The sequence below is a fragment of the Dipteris shenzhenensis genome, chromosome 13 (assembly GCF_047967505.1).
Source record: "Dipteris shenzhenensis isolate YYH24624 ecotype China chromosome 13, Dip_SZ_1.0, whole genome shotgun sequence".
Classification (NCBI taxonomy): Eukaryota; Viridiplantae; Streptophyta; class Polypodiopsida; order Gleicheniales; family Dipteridaceae; genus Dipteris; species Dipteris shenzhenensis.
The window spans coordinates 29621020-29648540 of NC_141608.1; the positions used below are offsets into that span (position 1 = coordinate 29621020).

At 44.4% G+C, this 27521-nt stretch overlaps 1 protein-coding gene and 1 long non-coding RNA gene across 2 annotated transcripts; one reads left to right on the top strand and one right to left on the bottom strand.

Moving 5' to 3' along the window:
- Positions 1-6808: 6808 nt before the first annotated feature.
- Positions 6809-7344, bottom strand: LOC147895268 (uncharacterized). The gene is made up of 3 exons (XR_015541959.1): positions 7195-7344; positions 7078-7112; positions 6809-6939 (listed from the first exon to the last, which is right to left on the bottom strand). It is a non-coding gene; the product is annotated as an uncharacterized LOC147895268 (long non-coding RNA).
- Positions 7345-8283: 939 nt separating this feature from the next.
- On the top strand, positions 8284-27317 carry PRH75 (DEAD box RNA helicase (PRH75)). The gene is made up of 15 exons (XM_087383487.1): positions 8284-8975; positions 9276-9410; positions 9491-9631; positions 9710-9821; positions 15016-15086; positions 15246-15400; positions 15524-15638; positions 15790-15891; positions 15973-16033; positions 22456-22627; positions 23408-23504; positions 26350-26444; positions 26556-26689; positions 26796-26901; positions 26984-27317. Exons 1-15 carry the CDS (start codon positions 8517-8519, stop codon positions 27129-27131), a joined length of 2103 nt encoding a protein of 700 aa, XP_087239613.1. The 5' UTR covers positions 8284-8516; the 3' UTR covers positions 27132-27317.
- The last annotated feature ends 204 nt before the right edge of the window (positions 27318-27521 follow it).

The window sequence follows — 27521 nt, forward strand, 5'->3', positions numbered from 1 at the left end:
GGTCCCAATTGGCATCGTGACTAGGCAGCTTATCAAGCTTGCTAGTGCGGTGCCATCTAATTGGGGATGTTTTGCATGTTGCTCTATTACCTCTTGGAAGTTGTTGGGATCAATCACTATGTTAATGCTAGGTGCTGATGGTACCTCAAATTTTTCTTGTTCTTGTTGAACCCATTGCTTCAAGGCTTGGTAATGCGTCTTTTTAGTTTCAGCATTGGGGTATGCTTCCTTGGCTCCTTGGGTGGCACTTTCCATGGATGTGCTAGGCATGGTCTCACTGTGTTGTGGGATTGGCATGGCTTGTTTTGCCAGAGGGTTCTTTGCTTTTTGAGTGGAAAGGAGTTTTTGCCGTGCCGCTTCTTTCTATTGTCTTGTTATGAGATCAAGATTGGATGTGATGCCACACTGTGATTTTCCACACTTATCATCCCTAGGGGTACTTCAGGTTTTACTTTCGTGGTTGGCTGAGGCTTTGTTCTTAGTGGGCAATCCATGCAAGCATGCCCAACTCTGCATTCCCTGCACACAGGCTGGAATGAAATGGGGTTACCCTTGTGTGGGCATTCTGCTATGGCGTGGTTTTCTCCACAACCAAAACACTTGATGGGTGTCCAATATGTGGTGGGCCTTACTTGATTAGCATACACTGGGATTAGTCCTTCGGCACCATCCATGTAGTACATAGGGTATTATGTTTCATACTCATAGTGAGGTTCCAGCTCTTCAGTTTGGAGTTCTTGCACCGAAATTACTGGAGCAAGATTGGGATCCCGTGGATATTGCAGAGGATTGGGATTCCTCATTAGTTGAGGCACTTGTGTTCTCACTGGGAGTGGGTTGAGACGTGGCACTTGTGCATTAGGTGCCAGTGCTGGTTGTCTGTATACTGGGATTTGTGGCTGTTGGCATTGTTGGGGCCGGGGTTGTGCTACCCTCATATTGTAGAAACAAGTATTTACATTATGCCCTACAGCATTACAAATGGGACACCATAACCGTGAGGGCTGAGCCACTTCTGGTGGGTTGAGTCTGTTCCTCAAGATCGGGCATTCATTGGCTGTATGGTTGGCCATACAATGTGGGCACCAAACATTTTCTTTACATCGGTATTGTGGTGGCTGAGAGACACACAGCTTTTGCTCGATGGCTTGCATCATTTCTTCTTTTACTCTTAGAGCCATGGCTTCCACTCTGTCTTACGGTGGTGCGATCTTTGTGGGAAGTGCTTCCCTTCTTTGAAGATTTCTTGTCGCGATGACTTGATTTATATTCATCACTGTCGCTATCAAAATCGGTCATGCCGTCCTCAATGTCAATTACAACTTCATGAGCATCGCTGAAATGTGCATAACTACTGACTTTTTTCATGTCCTTGCGAATGGATTTTTTCAGGCCAGAGATGAACCATGCTATGAGGTACTTGTCGTCTAGACAGAGATCACATTTTGCTATTAATATTTTCATTCTTCCCAGGTATGTTCTGACCTTTTCTTTCTTGCGCATATCTATATTGCCGAGTTGTAATGCGGGGTCATCTTGCAGCCTTTCTATTTGGAATCTTCTTCTGAACTGGTTAGATAGCAGTGTCCATGTGGCTCTCTCCTCTATGAGAAGGTCGAGGTACCATTTTGAAGCCTCATCAGTTAGGGCCATCGGGAACCAAGCGGCTTCGGTTTCATTTGATTGGTCGCCTCCAGCACAACATGCTGGTCGAAGAGTTGAAGGAACCTGGCAGGGTCCCCTCGTCCATTGTATTTTGGCATTTCCAATTTACCAAAGTGTCGCCTACCATTGTTGTTTTTGTTGCGGTTGCGTTGTTCTTTAAGGTGTTCTGAAGGACTTTGATCGTCACTACTTATTGCTTCTTCAATTGTGATGTTCTCGATGCTACTTGTCGATGTGGTGAGAGGTTGAATTGTTGAAGAGCGGTGAGGGTCGAAGAAAGCTCTCGGAAGTAGGCAGGTTCTAGTCTTTTTCCTGATCTCAAGTGCATAAACAAGTCCTATTTATGACTTTCAGGTGCATATGACTGCGAAGTCCGATTATGATTTCGACCTTCATGGACCAAAAAATGGTAAAAAATAAGCAAGCGACTGGTCAAAATCAATGCCTACGTGAGGCGACTACCAGAGCCCGAAATTGATGGTTAAACACTTCGAAAAACTTCATTTACAATAGATCTTTACATGCATGAAATCTGGGTTCAATCTGGGTGCAATTTGGTCTTTAAACGGCCGAGTTACGGGCTCCCAAAAAAGGAGTCAAAATTGTTAGGGGGTTAGAGATGCGTTAGTGTCATAAGGACCGTCGTGTTAAAAACGTGCCTAGGATTGTTCCATGTGAGTGGGAAAATATGTCGGTGTAGACAGATTGTCAATCGGAGGTCTCGGTGGAATCTTATGAGCGAATTAGTGTGAAAAAGGCACCCACACGGGGGCACAAATTAACATGTTTTATGGATGTCTAAATGGTGTGGGATTGGTTGGAAAAAGTTCTTGTAGCTCAATGGTTCCGTGTGTGAAGTTGTGGTTCAATCTGGGTCCAATTCGAGTCCCAAACGGGCAAGATATGGATTAGGGGATTTTAGGGGGCCTTTTGTCTTTAGGTCCAAGTGTGAATGGTCCTAGACCTTTGACCTAACTAAGGTTGTGAACTAACTGCTAGCTAGTTGAGACTTAGTTAGTGTAATTGGGTCTTAACCTAACCTAGTTATCTAACTATATCAATTAGTGTGATTGTAGTTAGCCCAACTAACTAAAGTTAATTACTAACTGATACATAGTTAACTTAATATAACCCTATGGTCAGTTAACCTAACCTTTGGGCAACTAACCTAACCGGTGGTTAATTAGCCTAGCCTAAGTTCAACTAACCTAACTCCGGTTAGTTTTTAGGGTTAGTTTAACCCCTTTTTTTTCTTGAGGGGGGGGCATTAGCGAGCAGTGGCGGAGGTGGAGGAGGAGGGGGGGGGTGTTTTTGGAGATGTAGGAGGCGGGGGGTTCTTAGTAGGAGGCCTTATGGGTCTGAGGGAGGACATCGTGAGGTGCTAGTCGGGCGGGTGCCATCATTGCAGGCAGGCGCAAGCACCACTGGCTGCGGGCGAGCATCGTCGTCGCTAACGTAGGCGAGCGTTGCCGTGGTTAGCGATGCGCTGCATTGGCGGGCGCCGCTATGGGTGCGTTGCCTTGCCTAAGGCCAGGGCTTAGCCCTTAGCTCTTAGTAGATAGGAGGGCTTTAGGCCCTTAGACTAGAGAGGAGCGGTCGGCGAGGGGGGGGAGAGAGAGAGAGAGAGAGAGAGAGAGAGAGAGAGAGAGAGAGAGAGAGAGAGAGGGAGTGTGAGAGAGAAGGGGGGAAGACAGAGAAAGAAAGAAGAGAGAGAGTGGGAGAAATAGAGAGAGAGAGAGAAGGAGGGAAGAGAGAGAGAGAGAGAGAAGAGGGGGGGAAAGAGAGAGAAGAGAGATGGTGGGGATGGGAGAGGGGGGAGAGAAAGAGAAGGGGGGAGAGGGGGGAGAGAAAGAGAAGGGGGGAAGAGAGAGAAAGAGAGAAGAGAGAGAGAGAAGAGGGGGGAAAGAGAGAGAAGAAAGATGGTGGGGGTGGGAGAGGGGGGGGGTGGGGGTGGAGGTAGGGGGAGGTGGGGTGGAGAGGGTGGGGGGAGGAGGGGGGGGAAGGGTGGAGATGGGGGGAGGAGGGGGGGTGTGGAGGTGGGGTGGAGGTGGGGGAAAGGGGAGATGGAGGGAGAAAAGGGGAGCTGGGGGTGTAGAGAGATGGTGGAGTAGAGGGTGATGGGGGTTTTTAGAGAGAGGTAGAGAGATGGTGGGGGTGGGAGAGGGGGGGTTTGGAGGTGGAGGGGGGGAAAAGATGGGGGGTGGTGGGGAGAGGAAAAGGAGGAGTGGTGGTGGAGGTGGAGGGGGGAAGGAGAGATGGGGTGTAGAGAGAGGTAGAGAGATGGTGGAGTGGAGGGTGGAGGAGATGGGGGGGGTAGAGGAGATGGGATAAAGAGAGATAGAGAGATGGTGGAGTGGAGGGAGTGGGGGATAGAGAGAGGTAGAGAGAGGGTGGAGTGGAGGGTGATGGAGATGGGGGTTGGAGGAGATGGGTGGTGGTGGAGGAGATGGGAGGTGGAGGGGGAGGGGGAGGGGGAAAAGCAGATATGGGGTGTAGAGAGAGGTAGAGAGATGGTGGAGGGGAAAAGGATGGTTACCTTGAGTAGGGGAGATGGGGGATGGACGTAAAAAGTGGAGGTGGTGGGGAGGAAGATGATGGGAGGTGGAGATGGAGATGGAAGGGGGGGGGGTTGACGGAAAAAGTGGTGGTGGAGGGGGGGATGATTTAAAAAGTGGTGGTTGTGGAAATGGTGGACGGAAGTTGGAGGACGAAAAATAGAGATAGACGAAAATTATGAAGGCTTAACGTAATTTTGAGAAGGGAGTGGCTATCAAAAGTGCGGGGAAAGAAATGAGGGGGGTTGGTGTTGCTTTTATAGGATGTGGGGGGATTAAGGGTTAATTTTGGGTGTTTAGTGTATTAATGTGATTTTGTAAGTCAACAGTATCCTTTTGCATTATTTGGAAGCATTTTTTCACTCCTTTGCCTTGAGGGATGTATCTTAAATGGTTTTTCAAAGGGGGTTCTTTTTCACACGTATAAGCACGTGCTCCTCTTTCGCTTCAGGCGCTAACCTCCCCAGCAGTGGCGCCAAATGTTGTCACTGTTTTACCCAAGTGCAGGTTTCAAGGGTGTTGGTCACCTATAGTCGTGTCGTTGCTCGTTGTAGCATAGGTCCTCAGGTCGTGTTCCGGTGAGAGGTGTAGGCTAAAGTGTGGAAAGTATATTTAATGCGCATGTGAATGAGAAAGAGGGATCGATTATAACGATTGATGGAGGCTTTCGCCTCCACAGGAGTTCAAGGGTTTAGAAGGGGATTTCAGGGTTAGAAAGGGGGACAGGGTTGAGAGAGTTAACTAGGAGATCCATGGTTCAGAGGGGGTTGCAGGGGAGTCCAAGGTTTAGGAGTGGAGAGCTAGTCTCCTTTGCAGATTCAGGGGGTAAGGGTTGAGGAGGAGGGACAAGGAAGGAGGAGGAAGAGAGGAGAGAGTGGAGGAGGAGGAGGGAGGGAGGAGGAGGAGGAGGAGGAAGGAGGAGGGAGGGGGAGGAGGAGGAGGGAGAAAGGAGCAGAAAGGAAGAGGAGGGAGGGGGAGGAGGAGGAAGGAGAAGGAGGAGGAGGGAGTATAAGGGTAGAGAGTGCAAGGGTAAGGGCATGCTAGAACACGATAGTGTAAGAGAGCATGAACGCAATGAACACTAAACCCCAAAGAGTGGGAGCTTCATTCCATTGAGAGATATTTATACATGTTGGTCTCTACACAATCCGTAGGTACCTTCCTGGTGGGACCTCTTTTGTAGGAGACCTTTTGGACAGGAGTCCGTCCACTTTTGGGGGGGACCTTTTGGGTCTCTACACAAAGTGGGGGGACCTTTTGGGTCTCTACACAAAGTGCAGGGACTTGTTGGGTCTCTACACAAAGTGGAGGGACCTCCGAAAGTGTAGGCTTTTAGTCATTCTCTCTCTAGATTTAGTATTTCTCTCTCTAGATCCTGGGAGAGGATTTTGGCTATCCTCATCCTTTAAGATTTATCATACCATCTTTTAGGCTCAAGATATTACAAGCGGAGTTTTGCCGCCACTACTCTACACACACAATGCTCTCATAGTTATTGTCCTCGACTGCACTTTTGGCCCTTGTTGCCACAGGGTTAACACACAGAGAGAGAGAGAGAGAGAGAGAGAGAGAGAGAGAGAGGGAGTAGGCAACCTGGAGAGGTGAAGAGAGGAAGGGGAGATATAACAATAGCAAGGCAATGACATAGGCTTCTAGAGGGAGACAGAAGCGAACCTTCTCGATTCATATCTTCATGCTTATATTAATTTACGATCTTCTCAAAACTTTGGTTAATCGAAGTACCAACACTCCTCGCCCACACAAACTAATGCTAATTGTATTTTTCCAACATCGTGGTGCCCCTGTTTCAAGATGAGGATTACTAATGGGTCTCGTTTATTATTAAATTCTATATCTACTAATTGGCGCTTCCGATTTGCATCGTATTTGTTGCAACAGGCCGCTAATTTTACGCCTTAAATCATCATGCATTTTCAAAAGAGATGCAAGCAGGAAGAATTAAGCATTATGCAAGCATGAAGAATTAAACATTGTACCGCAAGCATGAAGAATTAAACATTGTACTAACATTTTTGATCGGTCGTTTATGTTTTAGAAGTTCAAGTTGAAATGTAGATATACTGTGACGTTAAGAAAGTGTTTGCTGAGAATTCTTCAAAGTGGAAGCTATTATCCGTTCGCTTCCTGGGTAATTCCATTTCAAGGCAAAGGTATGGATAGCAGTGAAGCTCAGTGTTTGTGGAAAAGAACCGATTGTGAGTTCTGAGGCAAGCAAATCTACGAGCTGGACAGTAGTGAGAATTTCATACTTTCTTTCGCTTGTGAATGCATCCCGTACTAGCAGTTTTTGTTGCACAAGTACTTGTAAGCCATTTGGGCATAGTTTTTGAGTGCAATCACTTTTTAATATATGTTTTTGTAAGCCATTTGGGCAGAACGCTTAACAAAATACATATAAAGTTGCAAGTTTTCATTTCATCTGTCCCATAACGTAAATACAACTCAATCCCAGCCTGCAAGTCAGCCACACTGACGTCCTTGCAAACACTCTTGAAATGAGGTTGGCCCAAATTCTTCATGCAGTACCCCAACATACCTTGATATGTACTATATGCAAATTTCGGTGCTTAAGCTCTCGACACATTACCAACCCGCCCAAAGGTCGCTGTACATCCTGCCGAAATACCTTTGCATTCACGCTCTGTAATATGAACGACCATCTGGAATTGAAGATGGTACAACGCACCACCTCCCTCAACTGCACAAAAATTGGACATGCATGCTTCTTCCATAAATGTTTCAATCCTTGGAAGAAGACCATCTGCATTGACATTGGAACTGCCAACTCCTACAGTAATACTGAGCTCCATAACCTTAGGCCCTTCACCTTTCTTACCATCTTTTGAAGGCCTTCCTCTTCTCTTTTTTGTCCTGCAAACCCAGCCCAACACAATCAGGAACTGCATGCAAGCAAAAGGCACGAACTAAAAGAAACGTATGCAACAGCCAGTACTCCACAATCTGCTTCGCCACCACAGGACTTCCAACACGCTCTACATCATGAACATCCGCATCCTCCTTGCCCTCAGCGCTTCCATTCAGCACAGCCCGAACTCTGGCGATCCTCTTCCCCCTCATCATCGAGCTCGTCGACCTCCATCTTCGTGAAACATAGCTTTACAATGGCCAAAACATCTCTCCTGCGCATCGCGTCCGCTCGCCGTCATCATGTAGTAATGTTAATAATCCATAAACATCAATACGCTTCACCACAGATGTGTCAGATAGCAACCTCCAAGTGGTGGAGCTACCTAGGATCCCTTCTTTTTGCACCACTCTCCCCCCCCGCCCCCCTTTCCCAATCCCCACTCTTATACCAAATGGGGGGGTTCCTATTTGCTATCATTCCTATTCGCTCCTATGCACTTATCAATTAATTAAAATTTCAAGCTTGTTTTATGTTCATGCATTAACCTAAGTTTGCGCCCCTCAATTTTCGATTAATGGCTGATTAACCTAAGTTTGCTCCGTTCCTACTCCTCCTCTGTTGACGCCTCTCAGCCTTGCTCCCTACTCTCCGCGCCTCTGCGACCTGCTCTCTACACCTCCTCTCCCTTGCCGCCTCCCCTCCATCGCACTCTCCCTACTCCTCTCCATCGCGCTGCCCCTCCCCTACCCCTCTTCATTGCCGCCGGTCTCCCTCCACTGAGCCTTCCCCTCTCTCCCTCCACCTTCATTTGCCTCTCCCTTGCTCCCTCCCTCCTCTCCCTTCCCCCTACCTTCCTGCTTATCTTTGGGAGGCTTTCACAGCCCCCCTTCCTGGCTACATCCACCCCCCTCTTTATATACTCAAGAGAGGACCTTCTCAATGGAAGAGAAGCTTCTCAATGGGGGAGGCTTCTCGAAGAAGCTACAAATCGTGCCCCCCCCGCCCCCGCTATTGTCTTAAGTTAATCGACCCATCCCCCGAAAGCCTTAGCCTGAATCGAGCCCAAAAACAAAACTAACTAATTAATTAATAGGGACCAAAGTCAATGTGGAGGTGGACTTCTCCGAAGGACGGGTGAAGGAGAGAAATGAAATGATGAAGGAAAATGAAGAGTTAGGGTTTAGGGTTTGCGAAGAGAGCGTCATCTTCTTCGTTCACCCGCCTTCCTCTCCTCATCGCCAGCCACGATTCTTCTCCACAATCCTTGTAGAATTTTCTCCGACATCCTCTTCTTCCCCGCCTCCTTCCCTAACCCCTTTGTCCTTCCTTCTCGGAACTTCTTCTGTCGCCTTCCTCGCTCCTTCGCTCCTGCCCTCATCGGTGACCCTCCTTTTCCTTCCCTCTCAATGCCAGGTCCAGACATCCCGCGCATGACTACATCAAAGGGGCTCATCGATTCCCCTCGCTCCCCCGACGTTGATATTTCGTCCCAGGACCGCAAAAAGAAGACCAAGGATAAGAGTCGAAAAAGTCCTAAGGTCGCTCCGGATTTGCCCGAGCCTGCTCTCCAGACCGATGAGCCCACGAAAAGGAAGAAAGATAAGTCCCGTAAGAGGAAATCTTCCGATTCGCCAGTCGCGGGGCGCGAGTCTAAACTTGCAAAAGTTGAAAGCAGAGAGAGCGCTGAAAGCGAACAAAGTAGCGAAGTCACGAACCCCCACTCAGTGACTAATTTCAGGATATCGGAACCTGTGAGACAGAAGCTGAAATCGAAAGGGATAGAGTCTCTTTTCGCAATTCAAGCACTGACGTTTAATTCAATTTTTGAAGGAAATGACCTTGTGGGACGTGCGCGCACTGGCCAGGTTGGTCTCCTACCCTCTCAATAATTGATTAAGCTAACAGATAAGAGCTTGCTTATTCTCATGCTTGCAACTGCGCTTTCGCATTTGGGTCTGGAAAGCTATTTGCTTCAGAAACTTACGTTCTCCTCGTCGCGATATTTCTCCTTAGAGCTACTTTTTCAGGAAACCGATTGAATATTACACTGGTATGCTTTTAGGAGGGATGTTTGTACTCTTCTTCTTCGTGCAAATTTGAATATTTCCCTGTTTCAATGGGTTCCCCTGGAGGCAAGGTGTCATTCGAATTGACACCATGTGCAGGGTAAAACTCTTGCATTTGTACTTCCCATTTTGGAGTCACTTGGAGTATCAAAGGCTTTTAGGGAGCAAAAGCGACTGCATGGAAGAGCCCCTAGTGTTCTTGTCCTCACTCCGACTCGTGAGCTTGCAAAACAGGTCAAAACTTGGCTGAACTCTGATTGGGACGTTGATATCTGAGATGCAAAATGGATCTGATGTGGTAATTTGTCTACCAGGTTCACGCAGACTTTGAGTTTTATGGTGGTGCCCTGGGACTCAGTACAGTTTGTATCTACGGAGGAGCGCAATATGGTCCCCAGGAAAATGCATTGCGCAGAGGAGTAGACGTTGTGGTGGGAACCCCTGGCCGGATCAAGGTAGATTTTAGTTGCTCTTCTAACTGGACAATGTTACTATTTTGAAGATTACATGATCTAATACTATTTCTGTACTAGGATCATCTGGAAAGGGGGACCTTGAACTTGAAGACTTTGAAATTTCGCGTTCTTGATGAGGCTGATGAGATGCTAAACATGGGCTTTGTCGATGACGTTGAGTCCATACTTGGTAAGTTGTGCCTAATATGAAAGCTGTAGATTTAAACTTGTTGGCCTGTCCTGGAAGGATAGGTCTTAGTAATGAAATTGGGCTTAAGAATCTACGCCAGTTTCACTCCAGTCGTTCATACTTTCCTCACAACATCTCCAGTTTCACTCGAGTCCTCCACACTATCCTCGTATTCTCTCTCTCACTCAGGTTTCTGCCCTCTTTTTCCACAGGACATGCCCATTTAATTAATTCTCCTTGTTTTTGATTGTTGAGTATGAGTATGCTCATTTGAAGAGTAGTACTTGCACTCTTTGTTTTACCAAGAATTATTGCTATGTTGTAATTGATGAAACATTGTGTTTGAAAATGTAAGTTTAAATCTCGAATTATTCATGCCATATAGTTTTTTCTAGAAATAATAATCCATATATGCAAGTAATATGAGTACATAGTAATTGGAATAAAATTTATGTTTTATTATGCATATGTAACATTAAAAACACCATTAGTATTATAGAATACCTTAAGAGCTATGATTGTCCATCATGCTATTGTAGCTCATCCATTTGCAACTATGGTGCATGATAACTTTACAATAACAATGTAACTTTTTTTTTGGGTGGAACTTTACAATAGAAAACCAATGGTATTATGTCTATTTATGTAGATTGAGTTTAAAGCTACACCTCCGTTGTTTAGAAAGTTAGCCTTCTACAAATGAGCCTCCCACGACTAGCATTGGGTCCTTAGTGGAACTGGGTATGGAGGATTTTATTCGATATTTCAAGCTTAAATGATGAAGTTTGAAGTAGTATTGGTGATCTTGTGGGTGGATAGGAAGGGTAATGTGTGAAAATAAACACGTCCACATAGAACACACGATTGGAAGGCTAACATGACAGTGTCGTGCTTGAGGATGAACATATTTTGGGGGTGGAGCTGTCCCAACACTAGTGAACATTCTTGGAGAATGGTCTTTGGTTATTTCAAGCATACCCAATTTTGATTAAAAGTATTTACAAGTCTCAAATTTGAAAAATGGGTGTGCAAGAGAGGTGGTTTTGACGTTTCGAGAGACTAAAGTGGTCTATGAGATTGAGTACAAAATATAAATTGGGACAAGATAGGGGAAGAGCCTAGGTGCTTCTAGTAACGAGAACGGGTTGAAGATATAAACAAGTCTCTCTCTCACTCTCCAGCTCATGACGTCTATAACATCCCAACCTTTACCCTATCATGATGTGTGTTCGCAATGTGATGTGATGTTGCTGCGAGACAAATACCTTGTATGGGATGGAAACGCTCGTAAAAGGAGTTGCTTACATTAAGGGAGTGTGGGGAAGCCTTCTTGTAACATTGTAACACCTTGCTCATGGTGGTGGGTCATTAAGAGGGATGTTGGAACGTTGGGTCAGTTGCCCACGTGTGAGCCTCAACATGAGGACATAGGGGAGTGACTTGCCTAGATTATTGGATATTGGAGAAAGGAGATTGCCACACATGTAATATCACATCTAGCCTTCTTGGATTAGGTTGAAATACCATTCATGGGTGGCCCACATCGACTACCATGGATGTGGGGCTACTCGTGGGCTTAGCCCATCTTTACGACAATCATCCATTATCTACAAACATTGCTCAACCTTACTATACGCTTTACAGACCTCTTCCACAATGGAGATTTCCTAATTGTCCTAATGCAAAGCAAGTTCATTTGAGCAAAGACTGTCCCATGAAGATTAATAAGACTGTCCAAATGATGGAAGTTATAGTCGAGTCAATAATGTTTGCTATGATCTCAATTTATCAAAGATTGTCTCATGAAGGTTAGTAACACCGTCCCATTGATCGACGTCACACACTCAAAATTACCTTTTAGAATCTTTCCAATGTTGCGATTGTAAGCTTTGTCAGTTTTGTTTAGACCTAAACATATAATTCACATGAAAGGAACAATTTAGGTCATGAAGTATTTGTCCTTCTTGATTGAAGGTCTACTCATAACTTCATTGATCATAAAGTGGTTTGGAGACTACAAATCCACCTACATATGGCAAGCACTTACATCTTTTGTGGAAGTTCAAGTAAAGACTCAACGCATAGCTAGGTGGTGATTGACTAGGAGAAGCCTCGAGGCTCCACTTCCATGAATTTGAAAAAGGAGATTCTCAACTATGACGATGATTGATTGGAGGATCATTAGGATGATGATAGGAGATCATTAGGATGACAATAGTAGCTAGCGTGATTCTACTAATCCATACAGCTACAATCGCAATGAAGGCATGGACAATCTTTTGGGATTAATATGAGACCTAGAGTTGACAATGGATGGTGCCCATTTGTGCAAACTTGTGAAATGCAATTTTGCCTTCTTATTGTAACCTTGCTTCAATTTTGCAAGGCTCATTAACCCTTCCATAACTTTGCAAAGTACCTTGAAGTAGAATAACATTGCAATGGGTGTTGTTTGTGTACTCATGTGTTAGTCACATTGGAGATTGGGGTTGAATTAGAGATTGGATTCCTTGTCTAACCTCTCTCTTCATGATGCCCCATACATTGGCTTTTGCCATATTTTCGTGCATGGATTCGTGCCCAATGATTCCTTGCTTTGGCCTTTGGCTCACATTTGTGTTTCACATGATTTCACAATTCAAGGATGTGATCTGAACACGAAGAATGTTGTTTGACCATTGTGCATTCTCTCTTGCTAGCTTTTCTTGTGGATTTCTTCTTTGTTTATTCCTTTTTATGCAAAATATAATGTCCCTACTTTTTTCTTAATTATATGCACTCACACACATTCCTTCTATTTTTAAAGTTACTCTAGGTCTGTTTTATTGTTCTTGCTCTTTTGTTTTGACTCAAGGTTTACTCTAGACTTTGTTGTATTGAGTTTTTCATGCTTTTGCGATCTATTTTACGTGGTTGTGGCGACCTTGTCCGGGGTCTGACCTTATGTTGTGGAGCAACTTCTTGTGCCGTAGATTCCTGCGTTAATGTTGGATATCAACTCGATTTCGTTGACGACACCTTGTCTCTGATCTCTTGGGGTACATATTCCATCGCCTTGGGGAGCAGCATCGCTGCAATTACTCTTTGGGACAGACCATGTAACCCACATTCTTAGGGCAAGTCAAGGCCTTGAGGTCTCTGGCATCCTAAGTCTTGATTGCTGCTGCTTCTTAGTGATGTGCAAGTCAGGGCCCTTCCTGAGTCTCGAGTGTTGTTGCTATTTGGTGCTGTCTTTACTGGCCTGTATGGCTGCCTGCCATGACTTGGCTGTAGCTGCTGCTTCTATTAACGTGCTTGTCTTTGAAATGCTCGTTTCAAGCGTACTGGCAAAGTTCTATGAGTAGGGCAGTAGTACATTTCTAGAAATACGTGGAATTATACATTTGTCACTTTACGTCCCGTCTCGCTTTACTTGCTGTGCATGTTTCGACGTGGTTCCGGCGACCCTGGCAGGGCGTCGACCTTACGCCGTGGAGCGGCTTCTTGTGCCGTAGATTCCTGCATTAACGTCGTATATCGACCCGATTTCGTTGACGACACCTTGTCTCCGATCTCTTGGGTTACATATTCCATCGCCTTGGGGAGCAGCGTCGCTGCAATTACTCTTTGGGACAGACCATGTAACCCACATTCTTAGGGAAAGTCAAGGCCTTGAGGTCTCTGGTATCCTGAGTCCTGACTGCTGCTGCTACTTGGTGATGTGCAAGTCATGGCCCTGAGGTATCTGGCATCCTGAGTCTTGAGTGCTGCTGCTATTTGGTGCTGTCTTTACTGGCCTGTATGGCTGCCTGCCATGACTTGGCTGCTAGCTGCTGCTTCTATTGACATGCTTGTCTTTGAAATGCTCCTTTTAAGCGTACTGGCGAAGTTCTATGAGTAGGGCAGTAGTACATTTCTAGAAATACGTGGTGGACTTCTACATTTGTCACTGTACGTCTGTCTTGCTTTACTTGCTGTGCACGTTTCGACGTGGTTCAGGCGACCCTGGCAGGGTGCCGACCTTACGCCGTGGAGCGGCTTCTTGTGCTGTAGATTCCTGCGTTAACGTCGTATATCGACTCGATTTCGTTGATGACACCTTGTCTCCGATCTCTTGGGTTACATATTCCATCGCCTTGGGGAGCAGCGTCGCTGCAATTACTCTTTGGGACAGACCATGTAACCCACATTCTTTCGCTTAGCATGCTGTGCAATCCGTGGAGTGGATGCATGTGACACCTGTTTTCCACCTCTAGGTCGATAAAATAACGAACCTTACTCCAAGGACGCCCAATATAGTTCCAATTTCTCTTCTTGCATGTCTGGAACAGAGAATGGCACCTTGATGGTGCTTTAGAAGCTTGGAACTATAGATCGTACTTACAGGCTACAGGCGGTTTCCCTACTGTTTAACCCAGTGGAGAGTTGAAAGCACTTGAACCTGAATACTAGCTGTGGAACTTTTCCACAATGCAATGTGAATGATGAGGGAATGATGCATGTCTTGTCTCAGGCCAGGTGCTGACACGATGGCTCTATGATTTTTCGTAAAGGACGAATCTGTGTAGGCTGCCTATCTCTTATTGCTTGTGGCTTGTTGAAGATTGTTGGCTGTTTGAGCAGCCTGGCCATTTTATACATGTGTGTGTGTTTTGGAGGAGGGTTGCAGAAGCTTGGAATTGCTATATAAGATGGCGAATACTGGCAACCTCAATTGAGCTGTATGGTCTGCTTGTTTAGGGGTACTACAAACATGGAAGCCCTTCATATTCTTCCAAATGTCATCCATGGTGCCACATTGATTGCCTCGAAAGCTTGTGACTCTCAGCTAAAACCAGAGGCAATTCCTGATTATATGCACTTGGTAATAGCTTGGCTCCTTTTCGGAGTCCTTAACCAAAGACCTTAGCAAAAATTTTCGCTGCCGCCTATGGCAGGAAGTGTCTTTCAAAGAGGGAGTATCAGGTGTCTTGAAGACACATTATTAGTTTGGCTCTTAATAATGACCTGTGCTCCGTTGTGGTAGGGACTCAATGCACATCGAACTGGTTTAAACTTCAGTGTTGTTTTTGTGGTGGTCGGATTCTGACTTTGTACAATTGAGAAGTCATTAGCAATTTGCCAGTTGTTGTCTTCTGCAGTGGATTTTAATTCACACAGGGTGCTGTTTAGGCTATTGTAATTGTTCGTAATTTACTTTTGACATCATTTACAGGCCATGTGGAGGATGCTTCTTTGGTGCAAACTCTTTTATTCAGTGCTACAATGCCCGAGTGGGTCAAACAGGTAAGTTAACTCGTCACACTTTGATTGATGAATGTTGAATTATTTTGTATTTTTGCTTATCATGTTTTGCAGGTTTGTTAACTGGAGGTAGCTAATTGTTTAGATCAGTTGAGACACACACAGTTTTTTTGTGATCATTGTGCAATTGTTATTGTTTAGATTGCTTCACGATTTTCGAAAGAGACCAAAGAAACTGTTGATCTGGTGGGCGATGAGAAAATGAAGGCATGTTCGACTGTCAAACACCTCCTCCTTCCGTGTGTGAGGTCTGCTCGGTCTCAGCTTGTTCCAGATGTGATAAGCTGCTACAGCAGGTTCTCTCTAGACAACTGGTTGGAAGGTTATATTCTCACATATTGTATAAATGTTTAATGTAAGTGTTGTATCATCAGTATTTCCCTAATGTCTGGGAATTTTTATTTGGAGCATATTTGCAGTGGTGGTCGCACAATCATATTTACTGAGACAAAAAATGATGCATCTGAGCTAGCCGGCTTATTACCTGGCACTGCTCGTGCTTTGCATGGAGACATACCACAGAATCAACGTGAGGTACACCCCATTTACCCCGCCATGAAATCAATATTTCTCAATAACTGTTGCTTGGTAGACATCCATTTGCAAATCAGAGCTAATTCTGTTTGATTTCTGCCATTTATGCAATGCATTCCTTATGTAACCAGCGATTAACTTCTCATTTCAGGTCACTCTGGCTGGTTTCCGATCAGGCAAGTTCTCAGTGCTTGTAGCAACTGATGTAGCTGCCCGAGGTCTTGATATAAACGATGTTCAACTCATCATTCAGGTGAATCTTCTGCATTGTTATCAACAACAGAATTTCAAACCTCATTACTCGTGTAGGTGTTAACACTTTTTCTGTCTTTAGTGTGAGCCTCCCAGGGATGTTGAGACGTATATACATCGCTCTGGACGAACAGGAAGAGCTGGTACTATTTCCTTGCCCCTGATCATGAAGCTAAAGAGAATTGTCTAGATAAGAAACGTTGCTGATTATGAGGGCATATCCTTTGTAGTTTGGGTTTTTTCCCCATCCCTATTATTTTTAAATTCAAAACGAATAAATTACTGACTAATAAAAAAAATAATGATATTATTATCGTAACCAAATTAAGTCATGAAGCTAAACACAATTGTGAGAACAAATCTAAATAATAAGTATTGCTGATTATGTATTTGTTCTATTTGCGGAGGTCATATGCGTGTCTTTTCCCGATCACCTTATTCCTCATTATTTTTAAATTTAAGATAAAGTATTAAAAAAGTAGTGATAATTTCCCAATTCTATAGGTTCTCTAGTCTTTGCGCAAGTAGAAGTGGCTCTATCTCTCAATTTAGTAATTTAATCCCATGACTTTAATACAAGAAGTAATGAAGAAACTCTAGTTGTTGTATCTTTGGAATTTTAGCTTTGGATATTTTTAGGATTTGAAGATAGAAATCACATCCAAAGTGAGGAGCCTCAAAGCCCATTTTCTTCTTGGTTCTAATTTTGGAGGTCATCTTCTCTTACATACTTAGTTTTGGTTTTTTCCCATTTGCTTATTTTAATATTTTCAACTTTGAAATAAGTAAATATATAATAACTAATTAAAAAATAATCATAATAATTATCTTTCTTATATTTATTGCTGTTTTTTATTTCTTATGTGAAAATGGTTAATAATTATCTTTCTTGTATTTATCGATGTTTCATTTGTTTTCTTATGTGCACATGGTTTATATGTGCTTGTTTTAGTGTTTATAAGTGTTTGTTCTATTTTTGTTACTTACCCAAAATTCCCTCTCTCTCTCTCTCTCTCTCTCATATTCTTGCTCTCGCATTTCGTTTTCTTCTTGCTCTCGAAGTTTTTATTGTTTGATTTTGGATTTCAAAACCTAGGAGGCACTAGGTTTATCCAAGAGATTTTTCAAAACCGAAATGACAAGGGAAGGCGCGCATCTTGAAGGGGAAATTGCATTCATTATCGAGCTTACCCAAGTAATGGGTATTGTTGTCCAATGAACATTCTCCTCTAATAATGGGTCGCCCGTCTTCAAAAAATTATAGCTAGCAATCTACTAGCGATTCTCAACCCGAATCAACTACAAAGAATTCCTAATTTCTTGTAGAAAATTCCGAGTGGGTCGAGAGATGTGGAGCGAGAGATGGGGAGGGAGAGAGGCAGAGGATGGGTGGGTTGAGCAGGAAAGAGAGGGGGAGGCAGAGACGGAAGAGATGTTCATTACTTAATGTAGATTAATCTAATTTATTTGTGCTTCTCTGCCTCTCCCTCACTGCTCTGGCTTTCTCTCAGCCTCTTACATCTACTTAGTTGTCTTCTACTACTAATCGTGCCGATTTGCCTCTCCCTCAACGCTCAAGCTTTTTATCAGCCTCACCGCTTTGGCTCTCTCTCAGCCTCTCCCTCCCTCGATCACTCTCTCTTTGCCTCTCCCTCCCTCCCTCCCCTCTCTCGCTCTCCGCTCTTTCGCCCTCTCCACTGCTCAGCCACATCCCTTGCCTCCCCTTTATATAGTTAGCCATGAAGATTCTGGAAACAAGCTTCTCGAACTTGCCACGCGCTTCTCGCCACCGCCTTATACGACAATGACTAAGAGCTGCTCGGTGGTTGATTAAGACCTTACCCTATTCTTTTCGATGCCCATGCATGAATAGAATGTGCTTGTATTTTCCTTTTGAGTAAATTTAGCTATTCTCGATCTTGTAAATCAGAGTCAGTTGTCTCCATCCCTGATACAAGTTTCTTTTATGTGAGTAGTGCTAGACGTGCTTTTGAGAGAGGTTATAGCTAATCCATAGGAGCAACATATGTTTGGCCAAGTTACCAAAAGATTGCGAAGAATGTAGACTATAAGGGTAAGTCAAGGTCAAGATATCCAATGTTTTAATAGGTGATACGGTGCTTCTCTACTTGGTTTGTGGAAGAATTGCAGTGGGTTCAAATGGTTAGCTTTATGTATCATCCTTCATATATGTGCATGCCCCTTGTATGGGTGAGATATTGATGAATGTGTAGCAATTGTGAAGTATCTCCATGAGCTTCATGGCATTTGAATTGATATAGTCAAAGAAGCTATCCTTTTTTTTTTGGGGCAAAGAAAAGAACCTTCTTATGCTTCAAAAAACTTCATAACAAACAGCAGCCTCAAGGGTGTTAAGTATGGAAAACCGATCAAGGTTGAAAGAAAAAAAACCAGGGCTGCTCCAAAGAAATCCAGCTCATTGCCGAGGGAGTCTTTGGTACAACGGTTAACAGCTAGGTGGGGGGATTCAGAATCGTTCAAGTTTAGATAACTCCGTTGGCTTATACAATCAACGAATCCCTCGCGGAGTTAAAACGTGAAAAACTCCTGTTGGCCACCTCGCGACAATCGCCCTCGAGCCCGGGGTCCCACGCTCCTAGGTGGAGCATAGGGTGTAGATGATATCCTGCCAGATGGCAACTAGGGTGGAACCGGATGCTCATCCATCACGAGATTACAGCGAGCAACCCAAAGCTCCATGCCGTGATGCTAGTTGCTACCTCCCACACGCTATCCTCCGGAGGGGGTTGAGGATCCAAGATATCAGGATAGCCTCATTGAGCTCTATCCTCTGAATGCTCTGACGCTGTATCCTATAAGTTGGAGAGACCTAATTAATCTAGAACGCGCGACCTTTCTTAGTCAACCAAGCCACCATCCGCGAAGTGTAGTCCCTTCGAAGGCTTTGTTTGCGGGTCATAATCCTAACGGCTCCCATCCAAATCCTCACTGCGCTACAGGTGCTCCACAGGCAGTGAGGGATTGTCTTCAGAAATTCGGTAGAGCAACAGTGACATTGCTCCTCCACCCGCATCTGCTCTTTCATCCGCATACACCTTGGCTCTATCCATAGCCTGGCGGATATTAGCTCTCGCAAGTGCTAGCATCTCCCGCATCTGAACTACAAAGTTCGCGGCACTAAGCACTTTCTGAGGTACTCCAACTATAGTCGGATTGGCTGGTCTATAACCATAGTTCAGTTCAAACGGACTGAACCCGGTAGAGGAATGTTTCCTATCATTGTAGGCAAACTCCAACAATGGCAACCACTTGTCCCATGTATGTTGCCTCAACGACACATATGTCCTCAGCATGTCCTCCAAAGTCTGGTTGACTCTCTCCGTCTGACCATCCATCTCAGGATGATCCCCACTACTCATTCCCAACTCAGTCCTTAGTGTCTCAAATACCGCTGTCCAAAAATGACCGGTAAATCTGACATCTCTGTCTGACACTATGGATCTAGGCAATCCATGCAGACGAAATATATGTCTAATGAACAGATCCGCCACTTGCGGGGCACTAACAGACTCTCTAGTCGGAATGAAGTGAGCCATCTTGGTTAGACGATCAACCACCACCAGGATAGAATCGCCAATGGGCAAGCCTCCGCGGACGGCCAACTAGAAGAAGCAGGATATCTTCCTCGGCCGCAAACTGGACCATAGACGCATCTAAAACTTGAACGGACCTCTGGGGCACTCTCTGGGCCACCCAATGCCTCTCCCTCAAAGGGGTTCAAATCAAAGAGTCCATCTGAAGACTCTTGCCAATCCCTGTGGTGTACTCTGATCCTACGGGACCTCCCTCAAGGGCCTATCCTCCTAAAGCCGGAGGCACCATCTGGGGGCATCTTGCTTTGGGATGTTGGGAGGATCAGTGTGCCACTCCTTCCCCAATCAGCCCACCATTGTGATCATTTGCCAATGAATCCCATCCAGACTCCCATCCGTTTTTGGGTCTCTCTTAGCGAGTGCTTGAAGTAGGCCTTGAGGTCCCACACGAAAAAAACCAGGTTGCGTGCTACCTCGTTTCATCATTATTCTAGTGCAAGAAAATTGACCCAACCATTTGTTGTCCATCCACACTAAAAGTCTCACCCATCAAGACTCAGAGATGGCTAGGTCAATCTTCCTCATCCGCTGCCCTGCCCCTCTCATATGTGGTAAGGCTCCAAGCCTCACCTTTGCTTCCATGGGTAATTTGCTCCATTTGCCAAAGAAGCAACCCGGGGACTATCTCACTATGCCCAACCAATGTGAGTGTGCTACCCCAGCATACATCCATCTTGATCCTTGATCACCTGGTGCCAAATGAGGGGCTGACTGTCCAACTTCCCTCTGCACCGAGGCTAAGCACGGATGAGACCCCTTGCTAGTCTCTGCTAGACCCTATGGACGCTCCTAATCAAGGGGGAACCCTTTCTTGTAACGGGGGCCTCTAAGAAGATCCATTTGTGTGAATGCTCCCATTGCCTTCTAGTGCGGCTTTTTTTCTTGAGAAGCCCTTGATGTAAGAGGAGCTTCCAAGGCTCTGCGCCCGGGGTGAGGCCGTGCACAACCAACTTGCCCAAGAGGGCTCTGCTCTGCATCTCCGGATCAATGATACCCAAGTCTCCCAATGCTTGCGGCATGATCACTGTTTGCCAAGAGATCTTGTCTTTGATATTCCTCGTGCAATCCGATCCTTGCCCAAAGGAAATTTCGACCCAAATGTTGGAGCTGCGCAATGCACCCTCGGTGAACGCACCAACACGAGGCGATATACCAGGCTGTGGTAATAAGGACCTGGTTTGCCACTAAGGCACAGCCCGCTAGGGAGAGTTTGGCTGAGCTCCAGTAGAGAAGCTTGTGTCGAATACCCTCGAGCACCAGGCTCTATTGTAATACAATTACCCATGTGGCATCCGAGGTATCTTGCTGTCTTGTCGCGTGGTATCTAGGGGAAGCCAAAGTCACTCCCCCACTCTCGAATCTCCTGTGTCTTCTCAGAGCCTGTGAAGAAATCGATGAATTTTTTTCGGTTGATCCGTGCACTGGCGGCCTCATAGTAGATAGCTAGGGCTCCCTTGACTCTCTCCAAGCTCACTGTGGTGTCCTCTACGCACAAGGCTATGTCATCTGCAAACTTAGTCTAGCAGCTCCTCCTTGTTTGATTGGGAGCCTCAACCTTGTGAGACCCACCACTTGTGGTCTCAAGTAGTAGCCCAAAGTGTCTATCACAAACAAGAAGAGAGAGGGAGTGAGGGGGACAGCCATGGCAAAGAGACGAAAGGTCTCGCTCGTGTGTCCACCGACAAGCATCTGACTAGAGCTCCCCGCATAAAGCATAGAAACTCCTCTAATCCATCTGTCTGAGAAACCAAACCTATGCATAGTACCCTCTAAGAAAGATCTCTCCACCGTGTCGTAAGCCTTTTCAAAGTCAAGAGAAGGACGACCAAAGGAGGTAACTCCTCCTTGGCTCAATCTACTTTCAGGATGTTGTGCTCTTGAACAAACCAGGTTTGTGTGTCATGGATGATGTCGGTGAGATGAGGCTATAATCGCAAACTCAAGACCTTGGCGACGACCTTTTATACAGTATCAAGCAAGGTGGTCAGTCTCCACTGCTGAATGTCTGATCCATTTCCCTCTTTCGAGATTAGACAAATCCACCCCTTGCTCAAGAATTGAGGAAGGGAGCTCGTGTCGAAGATCTCTTAGCAGGCCGGGTGGAAAGGGGTGGAAATGATCTCTCAGAAGTTTTGGAAGGTGGTTGGAGTCAAGCCCCCTTCATGTGTGGTCTTAATCTTTCGGACACGACTATGCGGGGGCTCAGTACCAAGAACGCCATCAGGACGCTGGCTCTATTCAATAAACAAATTTGAATGGAGTTACTTTGTTGGCTACCTTGTATGTTGTCAGAAGGCCCATTTGAATGGTCACTTTTTGAAAGAAGTAATCCATCATGACGATGGCTCTATTCCATAAACAAGTTTGAATGGGTTACTTTGCTGGCTACCTTGTATGTTGTCAGAAGGCCCATTTGGATGGTCACTTTTTGAAACAAGTAATCCAAGAGCTTGTTACTGGATGGGAATTGGCATCCGATGTTGGATCATTGGCTGTCCTAGCCTTTTGCAAATGTTGCATTGCTGAGAGTGTTTGGAGGTATCACATGATACTGTTAGCCCCAAAGACCTGCTTGTGGCATAAAAGATATCCGCTTGTGCCTAACTGCATTGCTATCTATGATCATAACATTCTAGAAAGTGACCAGCTGTGGTTGTTCATGTTCTAACACGTAACCTTATCTTATTGTGTACGCTTCCTTATAGCAAGGTAATGATTTCTGAAGTGACCATCCACGGTAGCTCATGTTTCAACACGTAACTTTATCTATTAAATGCGCTTCCTTATGACAAGGTAATGATTTTTGGGGCCAGCTTGCTCTTGGAATTTGCAAATTAAGGTCTAGGACTGTAATCATTCTAACTACATGTTTGGGTTTGCCTTCATCTGTGAGTGTTGATGTTTGAATCTAGACTTTTTGTTTTCTGTAGGTAAGACTGGAATCTCCGTGATGTTTAATGACAGAAAGCGGGAATATATGATACCGAATATTGAACGAAAGGCTGGATTCAAATTTGAGAGGATTCCTGCACCACAGCCAGCAGATATTGCAAGATCAGCTTGTACAAGTGCCCAAGAGAAGATAATTGAGGTCTCGGACAGGTAATTATAGATTGCATGTGTTGTGCAAGAGCTAGTCCCTACTATGCGTGGTGGAGTTTATGGTTTTAACCTTGCGAGTGACTGTTATGCGATTGAACCGCATTATCTGTTGTCTTTTTAGAGAATGAATTTGGGCATGTTCCTGGATCCATATAATTATAGATTGAACAGGCGTTGTATGGGTGCATATATATATATTTTTGAAATGCAAGCACACATGATGCTAACATCTTTATTTTGAGACTTATTTATTTCCTTCTATTTCTTCAAGGCACACCATTCAGAATATAGTACAACTTTCTTAAAAAAAAGAGTTCAATTCACATTACCCGCTGGCCTATTTGTATGTACACATTTGTTTGGCAATATGTGTTATTATTGCAGGTTTCTCCATGTTGAGTACCAAGGAATGGGTTTATCTGAGATTGTCGGCAGCTAATATTTATTATCACTAAATAAGCTAGTCATTCAAGGCTAGAGTACATGCTGATTTTTGAGGCCTTATTGCTGTTTGAAGGGTTATCCTTCTTATTACTTGAGGATATGCGAAGCCTGCTGTCATAATTTTCAATTATAATAACTTGAGAAGCCTCATCGTGGCTATTCTTTCTTTATAACGTGCATGTAGAAAACAGGAAAATAATTTTCATGTTGATGATTTTTGTGATTGGCTAAAAATTGTAATTTATCAAAATCATTCACTGTATGTAATGTCAGGTTTCTTACTCTTGTTTGTGATCCTTTATTAAAACTTTTTTCCTATTATTTGGAATGGTGCAGTGTCCTTGCCATTTTCAGACCAGCAGCAGATGAGCTGTTGCAAAATAGTGGACTTGACCCTGCTGATCTTCTGGCCAAAGCTCTGGCAAGAATTGCAGTAAGTGTGTCCTTTGTGTGTGTGTGTGAGAGAGAGAGAGAGAGAGAGAGAGAGAGAGAGAGAGAGTTTATTAAAGTCTTCGGAAGACTGATGGGTCTATGAGACTATGAAAAAACTGATACAAGCAAGCTGAAAGGGTGGCGCTACTAACTGAGCATCAAAACCCATGCAAAAGCAAAAAGCATAACACTGAATGCTACATAGTCATGTCAGAATAATCCTCCACATCATCACTATCATTCTCATTATCAAATCATCTGTCATCTGAATACCAAAGTGAAATATGCTCAAGTGTAAGTCTGTGGTCCCCTCTTTCTCCCCTGGATCAAGGATGAGGAGCGGGAGCATGAAACCAGAGATAGAATGCTGCTGGCTGCCTGTGGGCGCAGGGGGGAGAGAGAGAGAGAGAGAGAGAGAGAGAGAGAGAGAGAGATGATGTGATGTGATGTCCTCTTGAGACCCTACAAGATCTATACCACTATTAAAAATATTAGTCAGTTACATCTAGTGATAGACAGTTCTCACAGATCTTTCCCTGTTATGAGTATTTGCTGAGCTGTTTGTGTGCTAATCGAGTGCTAATCCAAGAACTTTGCCATGCCGTTCTAAGATTTCTTTTATGTAGCTTCCATTCTTGTGGACTGGCTGTTCCAATTGACTCTTCAGATTATTGCTACTATCTCCATGTCTCTCCCTGATGTGCACATTTGCTCAGCATTTCAAGAGCACATGCTGCTCATCTCCTTTTTCTCCTGTAGGGGTATTTCAGCAGCCTTTATTCCCCAGCTCTCCATATATTACTCTACTAGTTTGTATTTCAGCAGCTTTTATCTGTGTACCAGCCGGCGGTCTTAGTGGCCTCCATTGCATCGTGTGGTTCACTGTGGAGCATCTGCTTAATCTTGTTGATGTATCCCAGGTCTTGGCAGAGTGCTTCTCCGTCTAGTGTGATCATATCTGTTTCAGTTAGTAAGATGGGTATGGTATCTGTGCCTTTACCCCCAGCTCTCCTATGATAAAGTGTTTGTGTACTGTTCTTATGCAAATTTCACCTTCGTCCATGTTGCGGCCTGCTAGTATTGCAATAACTCTTTCCATCTTAAGTGTTGTGTTGCCCTTTCTGCTAGATTTAGATGCTCGTCTGGGAGAGACAAATGAAATCGCTTAGTCTTCACAAGTAGTTGTAGCTGCAATGAAGATTTTGGACTACTTTTTGATTAGCCTTCTCCTTTAGTGCTCTAGCCTTCGTCATGGCTGAGTTCTGCCCTTCACCTCCGGAGTGCTGATAGAAACTCAGTTTGAAGACTTTGTATAAATGGATGCTCAAGTATGTGTGGGTGTGTGGATATGTATGTGTGAGCTTATGTTTAGACTATAGATTTAGATGCTCGCTTGGGAGAGACTAAAATGAAATTGTTTAGACTTCACAAGCAGTTGTAGCTTGAATGGACTACTTTTTGATTAGCCTTCTCCTTCAGTGCTAGCCTTCGTCATGGCTGAGTCTGCCCTTCACCTCTGGAGTGCCGACAGAAACTCAGTACGAAGACTTTGTATTAATGGATGCTTAGGTATGTGTGGGTCTTTGGATTTGTATGTGTGAGAGCATATTTTTATACTACGGTCTACACCCACTGTTGGGTGCTGATGATGTCAGTGGGGATATCATAGTAGCTAGTCTCTGCTATGCGTGATGGAGTTTATGGTTTTCAATCTTATGAGTGACTATCGTGAGATTGAAACTGCACTATGTTGTATTTTTAGAGGATGAGTTTGGGAATGTTCCTGGATTCATCTAGGTATATGGTCTACACCCATTGTTGGGCGCTGATGATGTCAGTGGGGATGTCATAGTAGCTAGTCCTTGCTTTCCGTGATGGAGTTTATGGTTTTCAACCTTATATGAGTGACTATCATGAGATTTTAAGAGGACCAATTTGGGCATGTTCTTGGACTCATCTATTCTCTTCCAATATGCGCTGGAGAGCGCGGGTGCCCAGGCTGGGCATCGATAGAGAACCATTGTTTGCACAAGCATAATATATACCAAAATTTTCATCCCCCAGTTCCAAAAATGTGCCTTTCTGCATTACTTTGGAAGCTGTGTAGTGCTTTTAAGCCTCCTAAAGCTCTTGGTTTCACAAATGCATTCCATTTGTAATTCTTTGTAAAATCTAGTCCTAGATATTTGTACGAAGTGACTGTTTCCAAAGTCTATTCTTCGAGTGTGCAATCAATTTATCTGTTTGTTTCATGACCCAATCACCATGGCTTTGGATTCGGATATGTTGACCTTCATTTTTGATATTGGCAGACTTACTGAAAGCATCCGAGTGTGCTTGCATATCACTTAGTAATGCATAACCAGCGACCTGGACTCCTTTGCTGTTTGTTGTCATCCAATCTTCCAGTTCATCTATGACAGACAAACTAAAGTTGATGATAAGGGACATCCTTGCTTGACCCCTACATCCTTGCTTATGATGACCTTTTCCTTGGAACTGCAACCATTGCAAGTGGCTGTGCCAACTGAGCTATTCCTTCTTGTAAAGTACATATGTAGCTTAGGGACTCCAAGCTTTCTTTAAGTCTACAAAGCAGAATAGATGGCCGCTTTTCTGTTCTTTGCTCCCTCCGTTGCTGCTCTTATGGTGACCAGATTGTCCACCCTCAAGTGCTTGGGATGAAACCTTATCTGTGATGGTGCTTTGAGCCTTTGTTCCTCCACCCGTTGCTGATTTTTCTGTTCACACACAAGTACACACACAAGTACACACACACACACACACACACACACACACACACACATATAGAGAGAGAGCTCTAAATTTGTGCGGAACTTTAACAGGGCCATACAGACATGAAGAAACGGTCGTTGTTGACAAGTCATGATGATCATGTCACGTTGATGCTACAGACTGGAAAATCAATCTATACACCAACGTATGTTTGTTTTAGCTTCCGTTACAAAATAATGAAACTTTGGATTGGCAAGAGTTAGCGTATGTTATTCGCGTATGTTATTCACATCACATAACTGGCTTGTTATTGTAGGTATGCATTTAATTGCCTAAGAAGAGCTTTACCGGAGGAGTCACTAGGAGGGGTTAAAGGGATGTCGCTCACTGTTGATGGAATGGGTGCTGTGTTTGATATCCCAACTAGGTTTGTGAAAGAGTTCCTCTCAGGTATGCTCTATTGCTAGGAAAATATGCTTGTCTGGATAGTGATTTTCAACTCTTGGGGGTCATCTGAGACTGTTAATACTCGTCTCTCTGTGTTGATTTGCTCAAGGAAATCATTCGAATACCTTTGGAGCTACAGACAACCTTAATATTACTGTACCTGAGAGCCTTCCAGAGCTACAATCGCGTCCTGAGCGTAGCAATTTTGGAAGAGGGTATTACTTTTGACTTTAGTGATCTACATATCTATTGTCTTTGAAAATCTTGAATATGCTAGATAATTAATTTTTCCTGCAGGAGTGGTTATGGTGCACGAGGACACGGCACTCATGGTAGACCGGGACGTGGTGGTGGCTTTGGAGCTGCCAGCAGAGAGGGGCAGAGCAATTTCAAGAGAGGTGCTTTCAGAGGTCATAGGGGGGGAGGAAGGATGCAGCACAAGTAAAATTGTGATCTTCTCCAGATATTATATCCAGCACACAATCATGTCTGTCTGATTTTTTGTGCTGTAAGATCAATAATATCTTCCCATGGTGGGCTTTTTTTGGCCTGCTTGGAAGTCGGATGCTTGTATATTATACATGAGTTCCCTTCATACATGTGTCAATATTTTATAATATATATGTATTTCTTTTCCTACACCCAAATGGCAGCTTATGATTGGGTACTGATAAGAACATGACAGTAGGTTTGCTTAACTTACTTTTTTCTCATTCTCTCATAATTTTGTGTAAAGTCACAACCTTCAAATTAATTTGATATATTTTTCTCTTACTAGGGAGGGGGGTGGAGAGGGAGGGAGGGAGAGAGAGAGCGCCCGCCTTATCTCTCAATT